Genomic DNA, 13,738 nt, shown 5'->3' on the forward strand with positions numbered 1-13,738 from the left:
GAAGTCTGACCGTAGCAAAAGTGTTATTGAGGGACTATGCAACTCTACAGGCTTAAAGAAACAGGATATAGGAGTCAGTCGAGCAGTATCGACCACTCTAAGCTTTTGCGTTATATCTTGAGCTACAGCCGGTAAAAATCAAAATTTAAAATATTTCCTTTCCCAATGAATATCTTCTACCGCAAACTGCAATCTCGACTTTTGATTTACCTCTGTTGAAGGAGGTTTCCTTTGCAGTTTCTTCCGCTGCAAATGCTTTCACTGCCGGTCTCAGTCATTGCCCGTCGCTCGTACGCGGCTTCCCGGCGTAAACAAATCGACGGACAATAAAACAGGCCGTCTGTTTGTACAATATGAAGTAACAATCGCCTATCTTTCTCCTACTCCGCTCTGATTAATGCCCTTGCTCGCCTGAAAGCACGCCGAACGACGCTGACTCGCGTTGTCTCGGAACACTGGAAGACGTTTGGACGTTTACGATATTCGCTTTTATCCCAGCAACTTCGGCAATCTGCCTTGCAGTCATCGATAGCGATGAGTTCGATGCCGTTAAAGTTCCAGATCGCCCGCCATGCAATTGTATGCACTTCGAAGTAAATGAATAACTTTTCGACTTGTATCGACAGCTTTAGCTCTCCTTGAGAGAGAGTAGCTTTCTTTTGACAATGTTAAGTATCCGTTAGTCTTTCTCCAGTTTCTACAAACTGCGTATAATATCTCTAGGCTATATTGTCAATTTTCTTACTGCAGACATCGTCGCTTGCTCGCGTTCAAACGAGAAGCGAGAACACGCGATATTTGCTACTATTGTGTCGGGCTGGTCATCCATGAAATGTGATTCTAAGAATCAAGGGACGATAGTTACATGCTAGAATCAATGAAGTTATCGTCATATTAATCCATAGCTAAATACGTATACAAATATTTTCTATACTCTTTCTATACTGTCCTACGCTATTACAAATATTACAGAGTGTGCTATTTTGTTTTTCTCTCTTTTTTTTTTTTTTATCGCGGACTGTATTCTAGCTTGTTCGAATTGCGCAGTGTTTTGACGCGTTCTGTCGTCTTATTTTGTCATGCTGTTCTTCTTTGTTGTTGTCGCTAATCGAAATCGAAGAGTCAAGGCAGATTTATTTACTTACATACTTATACTATTACATACTTACAGATAGTGTATTAATTACATCGTTATAATTGACATTTCAATTAATTTGCTTTTTTGTTGATATACATCGAACGTATTGCAGAAAAAGTCAATGTATTTCATACGTCTATTGTATCCACTCATAGGTATATTAACGATTTTTTCTAACTGATATAAATCTAAGCTAGAAAACAAGACGCTATATATTTTTTATCCTGTTTCGATCTTCAGGAGAACTCTCTACACCGCAAGGGAACAATTCGTCGTTTTCCTACTTTTCCAGGAACAACACGCGTATTTCAACAGAGAAGTATACACATACAAGGATATAATAAAAATGGCACAAAATGATATATGCAACATTCGCATTAAAATTCCAGTCTTAAAACCGACACGTTAATCTCGTGGAACTGAAACGTGTCGATGAAAGGTACGATTAATTGTAGAATTAAAATACTGTTAATTTAAATTTTCAATTTCGTAACTACGATCTCTTCCTCGTGTATGCCGTAAGCGAATAAATCGGACGTATTTTCCAGAATGATTAGCAACTAGAAGAAATATAGAAATATTTGCACACTTTCCTCCTTACGACCATGAAAACATCATTGTGCGGAATGTTCGCCGATAAAAAATTATAAAAATGTCTAGCGTCGTGTCAATATCGTGTACGTAGTTTGCACTCATACAGATACATTCTCGCTATCTATTGACTAACGATCTTTTATCGTGCCACCGAGCAAACGAGCGAAAAAATAGTTACATCGCCGAAAACGATCCCGAAGCAAAGTTCAAGTTCACCGTCTCTCCCTCGCTCACGAGCAATAGCTTAGCCTGGTTCGAGCGACAAGGGTTCGGCTACCGTGTGAAAATACGCAAACAGAAGACGAAGAGCCATGAACGCGAATGGTAAGGCGATCGTTGAATTCCTCGATGTACATGAACTTTCTATCCGGGGTGGAGATCGACCCGGAACGACCCCGCGACGACCCCGCGACGATCACGCTAAAAGACGAGTAAGTACACGATCCAATGACCAATGAGAGTGTCAGGCAGAGGCCCCGCTATCTAGAATCACTTGTTGGCCGATAGAGCTCGTCTTCGTATATAGTTGCAGTTGAAAAGCGAGGATCAGCCAGAAGCGCACTAGAGGTGGCACGAATACGAGCTGCAGTCTAATAGAAGCTAACCAAGGTGGCTGAAATCGGTGGCGCAGATGAGCACGTCGTCGTGAACCAATCGCCAAGATTTTCATTTCAAACCTCATCGTTATCGTACGACTGTGAGTACCCTTTCTATAATTCATCCCCGAATCTTAACGCGATCGCCTTAGCACTTTTGCTCGGATCAGGTCGATTCACCATCGACTGGATCTTTCCCGCGCTTTTAAAAAATCCTCCCCTGCTGGTAAATCGAAATTATACAAACTTAGAGAAACTATCGACGCGTTCGTATATCGCGGTATTATCATCGTCGTCGTACTGTTTACTATCGTAAGTTTTACGAGAGATTACAAGATGACGATCCGCGTCTCCTGTCGCCTCTCGATCGGTCCATCGATGTGCGATTAAAATTTTGTCCTGATTTTCCCCGATTTCGTCCCGAGTGCTAGAAATTTATTTGTGAATTTATTTATTCATGATCGATACGCTTTATATTTTATATTGTATGTATACAATGTTGAATCACGTATCCGCGTGTCTGCTCGTGGCACACCTGTTCCTATATCGTACAAAAATATTTGTCATTCTTAGTTGGTTAACATCATCACGTAGGAAACACATTACCGGCTGTAGAAATCGCGATGAACTATATTTTCGACTTTGCTTTAAGTTTGATATCTATCGTCTCTTCGTAGTGCGGCTTTTAGTGGACAAATTTTTCGGTCGGTGAAAGCAGATTCCTCTTAAGTTGACAGAAAAGTTACATGTCTGAGCGGCAAAACCGTGCTAGACTATTCGTGGGCGTAGTAGGAATGCGAATATCAATTTTGCAGCGACCGTCGAGTGACCTAGATTTAATAGTTATTTTTAAAAAAACAGTGAAGCAACGGTGAACGTTGATAACGGAATACGATACATTACAGTTTCATTATGAATGACGATATGTCTTATGTTTTCCTGTTCGGCAATAATGCAATTGATCACGCTTAAACAATTCTACATCGCTATAGTCTTGTCTTCTACGATGAAACATATTTATATAGTATTATACAATCATTTTCATGAGTGTAGTTCAATTTGTAAACCAAAATTTATGGACTATTTTTAAGCAAAGAAATTTTCTAACGTCGATTTAATCGAAGGTCTACATCGCTATCGTTTTGTCTTTTACGATGAAACATATTTATATAGTATTATACAATCATTTTCATGAGTGTAGTTCAATTTGTAAACCAAAATTTATGGACTATTTTTAAGCAAAGAAATTTTCTAACGTCGATTTAATCGAAGATCTACATCGATTTAATATCAGAGTACGAACAATTACGAATAATACATATATACGTATCTGAAAGTCAAGTAAAGTTCAATACCGTAGATGGAAGACATGTGACGATCGAATGAATCGTAATCGAAACTAGAATCATCGAACGGGACAAAAGCTTGTAAAGATGATTTCTAGTCACGTTTCTGTTTCTGTTACTTCGGTTTTATCACGCGATGCTTGAAATATTAATGTTCGAATTATATCGTTAATTGTAATTACGTTTCGCTACTCGTAGAACCATTTCGTAACTCGATGGAAGGATTACTTTCCTTCGATAGTTTCCTGTTTTGCGTTTCGGTGACCTAGAAAATGGAATTTTCACGCAATCACGTTGGAACATACGTTTTCGCATTCGTTTTCAAATCAAATATTCCCGCTAACAGCATTGTATTCGCTTTTATCGAACGAGCAGTATGGTGTTCAGTTCTATGCTGTAAATAATAGGTGACGCGTTCATGGCACTTTCTCGGTCGTCATCGCACATTGTTATGCAATAGCGAATAGAACGCTTCTCGATAAACGAGGGCAAACAACAGAATACATTACTGGCAGCGTCAATTCATACTTTGAAAACATCGGAGTGTTCTGATGTTTCTACTAGTTTAACAACAAGATGTATCAATAAGACATAAACATAGATAATTGTTTATTGTTTCGTGCGATAATGCTTCCATTAGAAATTAACAAGGTGATTCAGTTGGCTCAGAGATAATAGTCTTGATTATGTTGCAATAACAGTAATAATTATATTCAATAAAATGAAATCAAAACAATGGCAGGAGCATACATGTTAAAGTTGTTACAATTATTATCTGCTATTTTAATTTTACCTGAAATAATCAAACAACGATGTTAATGCTCGTATAATGTTCTGAAATAATAAATAAAAAAATTTGAGCTTGTAGAAATTTTATCCGACTGCCTGTCGAAATTTTTATTTGGATAACATCGACGCGCTATAAAATTTTACATTTAATTAAAGGTTTTCATTCTCTCGTCAAAATAAATGATTATCGTTGAATTAATAAAGTTTAACCCGTTCCAGTTACTAAAAATAACGCGGTAGAAAATAAGGCCATGTAGACGGTGAACGTCCACACACACATCTAGCTTACGGTATTTGTTACAGAATGATTAAACAGATGTAATGCGTGTAACACGTGCCTCGAAGTAACTCAATTCTTTGCAAACATCGTTCGATCGAAGAGAGGATAGTTCTCCATTTATTTCAATTAACTATTCGCTTAATAGGCACATTTCCCGTTATGTGTGTTCCCTGCGTAAGCAACCGTAATATTTGATTGGGAAATTTTTATAACAGTTTCGTCACAACTTGATGATTCGTGTTAAACAACATCGTAAACGAATCCATTTAAATATATGATAAAACTTTACTTTCGAGAAAGCTTTATCTTAAGCTTGGAAATAATGCTCATTTATTAATTGTCTCTTAAGAACGACGTTATTACCTAAATAATATATTTGTGTGAAAAAAATGGATTAAAGTAGATTGGTCTTTTCTTGAGATATCATTTTTCGTAACATCAGTTGGAAATATACTTATACTTCTTCATTTCTCAAACGATTTAATTCCACAAGATCTTACGCCTTGCGAAATGGGCCAAAAACTGGAAAATACCAACGCGCTATGCAAAGTCAATAGATCTCTACTATGACGAACGAACAATAATAAAACGACCTGTGCTATGTGTTTGTAATATTTGTCACGTGCCAGTTTTACAATGTACAAGCAGGAAATGTCTTGTGACAGTCATAAACCGCACTGATTAGCTAATCGCAACTATATTTCTTCAAGCTTCTTCTGAACTCGATCTAAAGTTCCTCGCTATGATACTGCTGTAATCTTTCGGCCTTGTTAAATAGTTACACGCAGTACACTTTACATAACGCTTTTAAAAGTAAACGTCGATACAACTTCTTCGACATAGATGACTAAATATGCACATATTATCGTACGGATTTTCCTGGCCACCTTCAGGAAATGTCATCTTATAAAGATTTATAACACACGAGGCAAACTAGAAGCTTATTTTTTATATTATTTTTGCAACTCAGTAAAATTCATTATAAAATATATATACATATATATATAATGATAAAATTTCAACGTCAAATTATTTACCAAAAAGTCAATTATATACTTCTATTTCCTTAATGATCAGCCGATCGGTGACAACCTTTTTTTTTTTTATTATTTAATTTGTACTTTACAATTTATTCAGCTGAACATTTGGTACATTTTTCTAACTTAATTGCTAAATTGTATGTGGATGACTACACCCAGCGGGATACCATCTTCGAGTTTGACTACGTGACAATCTTAACGACAGAATGGCATTGTGAAAAACTAGATTTAAACTCGGATACGGAAAAGGAATTCGTTAACCATGAGTCAATCCTCGGTGTACTTGTGGTTATGACTATGCCACGATGTCTACATTTGCAATATGTATCTAAATTTTAGTTATCTCAAGGTTCGTTAGAAATAGAACGCGCACGCTTTTTCAAATTATGTACATACTAAAAATTTAACTCAAATATAGTTTTATTTAAACAGCTGTTATCAATCGTTCGACCTTTTTCGTGCATTTCGATAAAAACAAGGCAGATTTGAAAATTTCGTTCGAGCGCACAAGAAATTCAGCGATGGATGCAGACAAGAAACGGTAAAGATGCCGGCCGGTCGAACGAGCACGTGATACACGCGTGACGGATAACCATTCCGCACGATCTTCGTATGGTTCGTCTCCTCTCGTTCCCCTACCTTCCTAGGGAAACGGCCGAGTTTGCTATTCCGCTCCCCACTATTCGGTTTTTACTGGCTTTCATGGCGAGGTGGAAGAGCGAGCAATACAGGTAGAACAATCGTGGTTCGTTTTCGTTCGAACTATCCTCTGCACTATAAGAAGTACGCCACCTGGCAAATAGCGAACTTATATTCTTCATTTTTGCAATCGTATGGAAGGAATTCGCGAAATGCAGCAACTCGAACAGAATGGGAATTTCACCGAGGAATGCGAATTTTTCATTTAGTAAGGCGTTTCATTAGAATGTAGGCTATAGCGCATAATACGAATATTTCTGTTTTGTTCTTTCTAATTCTCTTGCTTGTAATTGATACGCAGACTCAAGTTATCTACATAGAATGGTGCAATTAAACACTTTGTATTTTATGCGACTTTAAGAAAAAATTAAGAAATTACTTTGAGAAATGCAGTTACGTTAGCGATATTGTTTTAAAGACACGTTAAAATTTAGATACTTTCACGAAGAGTTAACGCATAGAAAGTTCTATTTTCAAATACATAATAGATTATTGTCGCAACAAAGCGTATATTCTATAAATCTTACTCTCTCCAGAAAACAATTCTGACCTTGGAGTCCTGAAAAGAAACTTTGTTGATGTGATTGTTATATTTAAATCGGAAGAGTTCTTAAGAAATTAGAATACCTTTTAAGCGAAGTTCGTCTTGAAATTAATAGACAATATTTAAGCTCTTTACAAGTTTAATACTCTAGTTAAAATGCGACCCTCGACTCTATTAAATAAGTCATGGTCCATGATGCTTTACAGTTAGCGATGCGTTCGAACCGCTTCAAACTGTGTCAAGCAAACAACAAAACGAACAGTTATATCGATTTCTAAACACTTTTAGTTCGACAAGAATCCATAAACACTGCTCTATGATTGACATAACCAAATTGCAAGATTTCGTTTCAAGCTTCCAAGCTACATTCGTGTTTGCGTTAATACTATAGCGCGAGATTTCAATTTTACCATAATGCAAGACTTTAATCGTTGCTTAAAGTCATCGCTAGTACGATCGTTTGCGAGTGTTCGCGGTTTAACGTGCCTAATTAATTCGTTTGAAAGCCTGCGAAACGAGAAATCGAATCGAACATTTATCGCCCTCTGCACAATGATCTTTTATCGTTGGTACGCATGAACATAGACGCATACTGTAGTTCCATAGGGACAAGCGCATGCGCCCTGCAGGATGACGTTCTGGGCGGGTAGAGGGGAATAGCAGTATTCCACCGGGAGAGTCGAATTCGGGTAGTCGATCGTACAGGAAGCACGCCCAATTGTGAGAGTTTGTTGATTATTTATTTTTTAAACTCAACGTTCCTCTGGTCGTCACTTACCGATTCTCTTTCCTACCGATCGTTCCGAATAATTAGTCCAGTAATCAGTTGGTAAATAGTGGTCAAGAATTTTCGAGTCGCGTCCGAAAAACGTTTTATCGATCGCACGGAAGATTAGCTCTGTTGTTGTCCGCCAATTTTCCAAAAAGTTAAAATTGGCGTAGGGCTCCGGCAGCCCAACTATTCTATTTGCAAACGGAAAAATGGGCGTGGACGTGTTCACCTTCCTGTATGAAAACTTGCGAGTCGATCATTTCAAGAAGTCATATTTAGGTAAGTCATAATTAGCTGTAATGTCGCCAATGTCGTGTAGGCATTGAATTATGCAGAAAATCGGAGCAGCCATTAAAAAAAGAAATTCAAAATGAAAGCGCGAACTTCGTTACGTTCATACGTAAAGTGTAGCACTTTTTCTAATTTTAATTGAATTTTTCAATGTAATTTTAGGAATATTTGTTTAATATAAACTTTATAGATAGTATAAATTTGATTATGTGAAAAGTATATATCGAAAACGGCGTTGTCCCGGTTCGGAAAATATGACGTGATAAAACAAATAATTAAGGAAGTAGATAGATGCGAAACTGTAATTTTATGACGGTAGATCGGGTAATCGTTAAAACTTTTTTTCAAATCGATTTAACAGTAATGACAAATGGATATGGATAGAAACGAGTATGTATATCGTCTTCGTTGATTGACATAAACAGATGTTACGATATTTAACTTTACTATAGGGATAGTGAACATTTAAAAGTTGGTCAACATGTCGCAATCAAGAAAGTGTTACTAGTTACTAAGTGATGAGAAATGTCGGTTAATTGTTGACAGGATTTAACGTTTTGTTTTCTTTTAATTTTACTTTTTCTTAATTTGTACCATTCATATACGTATTACTACAAATCAGTTTGGAAAAATTACTTGAAAGAAAAAACGTTTGCATTTAACTCAAGATATTTATATGGGTTTGACATTTGATCGCTCCTACGTCAACAGACTTTCGTGTATTCAAACAACTTTGTTTAGAAGCTAGGAATTCTGAAGTATAATACGACAAAGTTTAGTACATTACTACATCTTACACAACAGAATCAAACCAATAAAATTCTAATCTTCTTAATAAACATGTTCAAACATACGTCTCAATTACGTATATCCTTCTTGTCACGTATAAGTTTATATTCTCAATTATTTAGTTTTAGTTACATTAAAATACATCTTCAGATTTGAAATTTGATTGTATTAATGTAATGTTAGAAATTATTTACCGCAACGTATCTTCGTGGATTTAATGATTATATACAAAAATCAAATATTTAGTAATAACGCGTATAAATGTTTACATAAAAAAATCTAGAAAACTTACACTGTAAATATTGATAAAGGAATACCTATATTATCAATAACGTTTGATCGGTTGACCCTTGTTACTTTAATTTGTTATTCGACATGGTAATTAAAATCTTAACTTTATATATAAAAAGTATCCTGCTGGGAATATCGTGCTGCTGCATCTGCACTTGCTCCGAATTTCTAATCAATACTCTGACGTTAAACTTCCGATAAGGATGCTTTGACGTCAGAAACGGAAGGTTAAAAGTCTCGTTTAATAATACGAAAGGGCAAACATGCAAGTTTTGAACATAAAGTTCAATATTTAATCTTTGACTGAAGATCTAAAATGTATAATATAAATTCTCAATTTTTTCGAAGAGTCTAGAATCATCACGAGAGTCGTTGAGCAGCGTAGGAAAATCGAAACAGAATCGACCCGATAAGAATTTGTATACTTTTACAATTTATTTTCATTATATAAATTGTTTGAAGTGAAATTCGAGAAATGAAAGTCGATCTGAGTCATTTTTATGGAAAATTTCACGCCGATAAAGGAGACCACGTAATCCACATAGTTTTTTCAGTTTTCGGTCATCGATTTTGATGTCGCTGTAATTTCCCTATTAATATTAATAGCTGTAGGATTAAACGCTAGGTTATTCGAACGGAAAACGTGCAAGATTTCTATTTCAGATATCGCTTTCACAGAAAGTAGACTTTCATTGAATACAAAGAATTAAAGTAAAGAATTAAATTTAATTGGTAAATCTCTCGAATGTATATATGATTTTCGAGATAAAATTGATTGCCACATATTCTTTGCATTCGATGGATCTTAGTAGTTCTCTGTATTTCGACTGTTAATGAATTATCGAAAAAGGAAGTGCCAAGAGGAATCCTAAAAACGGTATAACGATCTCGCGAGTACACGCGAAAACGTTTTATGATATCTTCAAGGATAACTTTTAAAATATCAAACGACGATATTTTCAAAATGAAATAGTCTGGTCTTTCAAGTAACGAAACGTATATAAACGTGCTTTTATAAAATTCATTTACAATTTGAGTATGAACTTCCGTTAAACTAGTTGCTGTTCTTATTTGATTAGAAATATTCTTAACCAACGATTCCATAAATTTTTCAATTTTCTTAATTGAACGTCATTGCCGTAGCCTTTGTACCAAGAGTTCAATTGATAGATACACTCGTGATTCATGACTGTACTTATTTCAGTTCCAATTGATTTAACACCCTCTTATTTATAACTGCGTTCGTCTCATAGACGCATTGATCTGGTAACACAGTCCTTAATCCTTATTCTTAATTCGAGTGCCAGTCCAACGATAATAATTCAATCAGAAATTAAAATAGATCTTTCTGCGCTATTAGATTGTCTATGTATAATTATTAAAATACACGTATAACGTATACGAGAGTAATTTTACAGAACAATTTATTTTTCACAAAACAAATATCACAATCTATTAATTTTGTATAAGAAGAATATAATAAGATCGAAATAAGAGATATTAGATTTATTATTTAGTATCGGTTGTAACCATTGTATCGTTTGTATAATAAGTACTAGGTTTTGTAAGGAAATAATAGGTACACAACATGTTTTGTTTTATAATAGTTTTGGGACTTATATTATTTGGAAACTTTTGGGACAACCTAATAGATCGATTTATATAGCGAGTATCCATTTCTCTACTTACATATCGTTCCCTTGTGTAAATATCGGTACTGCGCAGGACAGGAAGGCCACAGTGAAAGCAGTGGAAAAGTACTGGGCTGTTGGTAGGGTACCACACACTTGCCATATACAGTTTAAGGGTTTGGAGGGCAGCTTACAAATAAAAGAAATTTGGTTTTGATTTGTCCCTAATTTTGTATCTATAAATTCCTCGGTGAATTTTGCACCGAATGCAAACATCTTCTCAAACAAATATGTATGTATTTTTAAATATGGGAAATTAAGGAAATCGTGAGAGGAATGAATTGATTTGTGATAGTTGAATACAATGGTAAAATTTTTGCACGAATCTGAAATATGTATTTCTACTGAACAATTTTCTAGGAATTTATGTTGCGACGAAATAAATTTAATACAGGGCGTAGCAGGTTAATGATCATCCGACCACGATGAATAATCATCCATTTGTTATAAATCAACGATTTATTGCCACTAATTTTCGAGAATCTACAAATTCTTGTTTCTAACGGGACTGAAAGAAATTTCCAATTCATCGATCGAACGCAAACAAATTTCTAACGGTATTTTCGTGCAAATTGAAAACATACTAACGAACATTTACGAGCAAGCTTTTGATTTCGTGCCATGTTGAAAGATAACTTATGGAAGTTGTAATTTTTCACGACTTTGTTTTCAAACAAGAACCGATAAACTATTAGGTTTGTAAAAACTCGAGTGTTTCGGTTAAGCTCAAACTCGAGAGCTCGCAATAACAGCGACCACGTGAAAGCCGCTCTCAATTTCACGAAACAAGAAAGATATCGATTATCGCTACTTTACTTACGTACCCAACGTCGATCGATGACACGCGAGAATATTCTCAATTATTAAGGATTCGTATCATTTTTCGAAGACGTCGTATCATACGGAACACGTGTTTCCACATCCCCGTTTGGTAAACAGAAAATCATGCGACGAAGAATCGGCCAGCGATAACCTGGAACGGCTGGAACACGCTTACGAGTTGGCATGCAACGAGAAACGAGCGGTGGGGAAGCCGAACGAGCACGTGTTCATCGAGTGATAGAAGTCTTTTTCTTCGACCGAATAAGGTGACCCTATCCTGATAGTGGGGTCTGGCGAATGAACGAGCGAGCGAGTAAACACATACACACTTGCACGGGCAAGTCGTAAAATCAAGAGAATGACCAGCGCTAACGAAACGAAGACGGAAAATTTATGTTGTACCGTAATGTATGTACGAGAGAGAAAGGAATAGAAAAATCTAGAGATTGTAGTTAAACAAAGATGGAAATATGCAACGTGCAGATAGATGAGCGCAGGTATAGCAGTAGTGGGAGTTGATCATCGCTTGTATATGTACCGTGTGTAAGAGAGAAATCGAAGTACACAAGCGAACGAGTGGAAGCATGATAAAATGTGGAAGGTTGTGTTATCGTACGTGTGCCGTCTGCGCGCACGCATGTGTATGGGAAGAGAGCAAGGGAGAGAGAGAGAGAGTGAGAGAGAGAAAGAGCGAAAAAGGGGTTAAAGAAGGATGGAAAGAGATTTATGCACGGTTTTGTATAATAAGAGTGATCTTGCGAAGATCGCTAAGGTAAAGAAAGATAGTAGGAGCACAAAATTTTTCTTAGGTAAAAAAGAGACATATAAAGACGTATGTAGTATAAAGGTGTGCGGGATACCAACGGAGGTGAGAGTAAGACAGTGCAAATGCATGGAACGCAGAATGAAAAAAGCAAAAAAGTCACATAAGCTGGCGAGCGTAAGAGGAGGAGGATGCCATGAATTTGCCGTGAAGGTACATGCGCAGTTACATAACGCGCGAACAATCCTGCATTATCTATCGCACAATACATTAAACGGGATATAATTATGCGTTCTAACTAATAGCATCATAGAGCATGGGAAGATTTTTGATTTATAATTTATACTATTTTTAGGAGCACAAACTTGCATAGTGCAGTCATCTTATCAGTGTGTACACACCTTAATGCACGCACTTGAACGAACAAACAAGAAAGAGACGCGCGCCTGTACGAGCGAATGAAACGGAAATAGTATGAGCTTGTTGCGAGAGTATAGAACGCTTCGTGAAGGAAAAAAGGACAAAATTCCCATAAATATACGAACTTCGGAGCAAGACAAGCGTTCAACTAGATGCGTTACTTTCGACAAATGAAAGAGCTTTGGATCAGTCCACTGTAAGAAACGTTCTCGTGCAGTCCAACGTACAGAAACTCTGAAGGAGCGAGAGAGAGAGAGAGAGACGTTCGTATGGAGTGTGAATGAGAAAGATGGAACACTGTGAGAGTGTGTAAGATTCTGAATGTGGTAAGCGGGCACAAGAGAGGGGGGAACATAGAAAAGAGAGAGACGATAGAGAGAATTCTGCAGTCTGCAGCGCGGTGTCGTGCTCGCGTTCAGTTTCCTTCGTTAACTTGGATACCGTTGAATCTTCGGTTCATCTTCAGCAGCTAGTTTTCGTGAGCGCAGCGCGTCCGCAAATATTTTTTTCACTCGTGTGAGTTGTCAGAGGTGAACGCACCTGTACGAGCAGCTTTCAACGAGAATCTATCGTAGAATGTTTATCAAAGAAATCGCTCTAATTCGTTGAATTTGACACTTTATCGAAAGATAAATATTTTCAATTCGTCAATAAATAATTTCAATTAATCGGATTCGTGTTGGCGCGAGAATTACCAAAGATACGCGTTGAATGTGTGGGAAATATCGTTTCTAACGCGAACACAGCTGTCCCGCTTTTGCGTGTTGAAAATGTTCCTCGTTGTGCCGGCCGACAACAATCGTTGGGCCTATACGATGCATGGATTGGAGAAGCCTATGGATCACGTGTCCGGTAATGTTGTGTTACTCACAT

At 36.7% G+C, this 13,738-nt stretch overlaps 1 protein-coding gene and 1 long non-coding RNA gene across 6 annotated transcripts in view; one reads left to right on the forward strand and one right to left on the reverse strand.

Moving 5' to 3' along the window:
- The first annotated feature begins 2,266 nt into the window (after positions 1 to 2,266).
- Positions 2,267 to 13,738, forward strand: part of LOC139993509 (peroxidase) — a 34,027-nt gene continuing 22,555 nt past the window's right edge. For 3 of the 5 annotated variants that reach the window (XM_072015293.1, XM_072015295.1, XM_072015296.1), the window contains exon 1: positions 13,550 to 13,717. In XM_072015293.1, coding sequence (XP_071871394.1) covers positions 13,636 to 13,717 — 82 coding nt within the window. In that variant the 5' untranslated portion in view covers positions 13,550 to 13,635. Of the gene's footprint in view, positions 2,430 to 7,710; positions 8,078 to 13,549; positions 13,718 to 13,738 lie in introns of those variants that run through there. The other 2 variants (XM_072015297.1, XM_072015294.1) reach the window with 2 other exon arrangements.
- On the reverse strand, positions 6,534 to 7,345 carry LOC139993519 (uncharacterized). Its single transcript, XR_011801399.1, has 2 exons — positions 6,921 to 7,345; positions 6,534 to 6,819 (listed from the first exon to the last, which is right to left on the reverse strand). It is a non-coding gene; the product is annotated as an uncharacterized lncRNA (long non-coding RNA).

Source organism: Bombus fervidus, chromosome 13 (assembly GCF_041682495.2).
Source record: "Bombus fervidus isolate BK054 chromosome 13, iyBomFerv1, whole genome shotgun sequence".
NCBI lineage: Eukaryota > Metazoa > Arthropoda > Insecta > Hymenoptera > Apidae > Bombus > Bombus fervidus.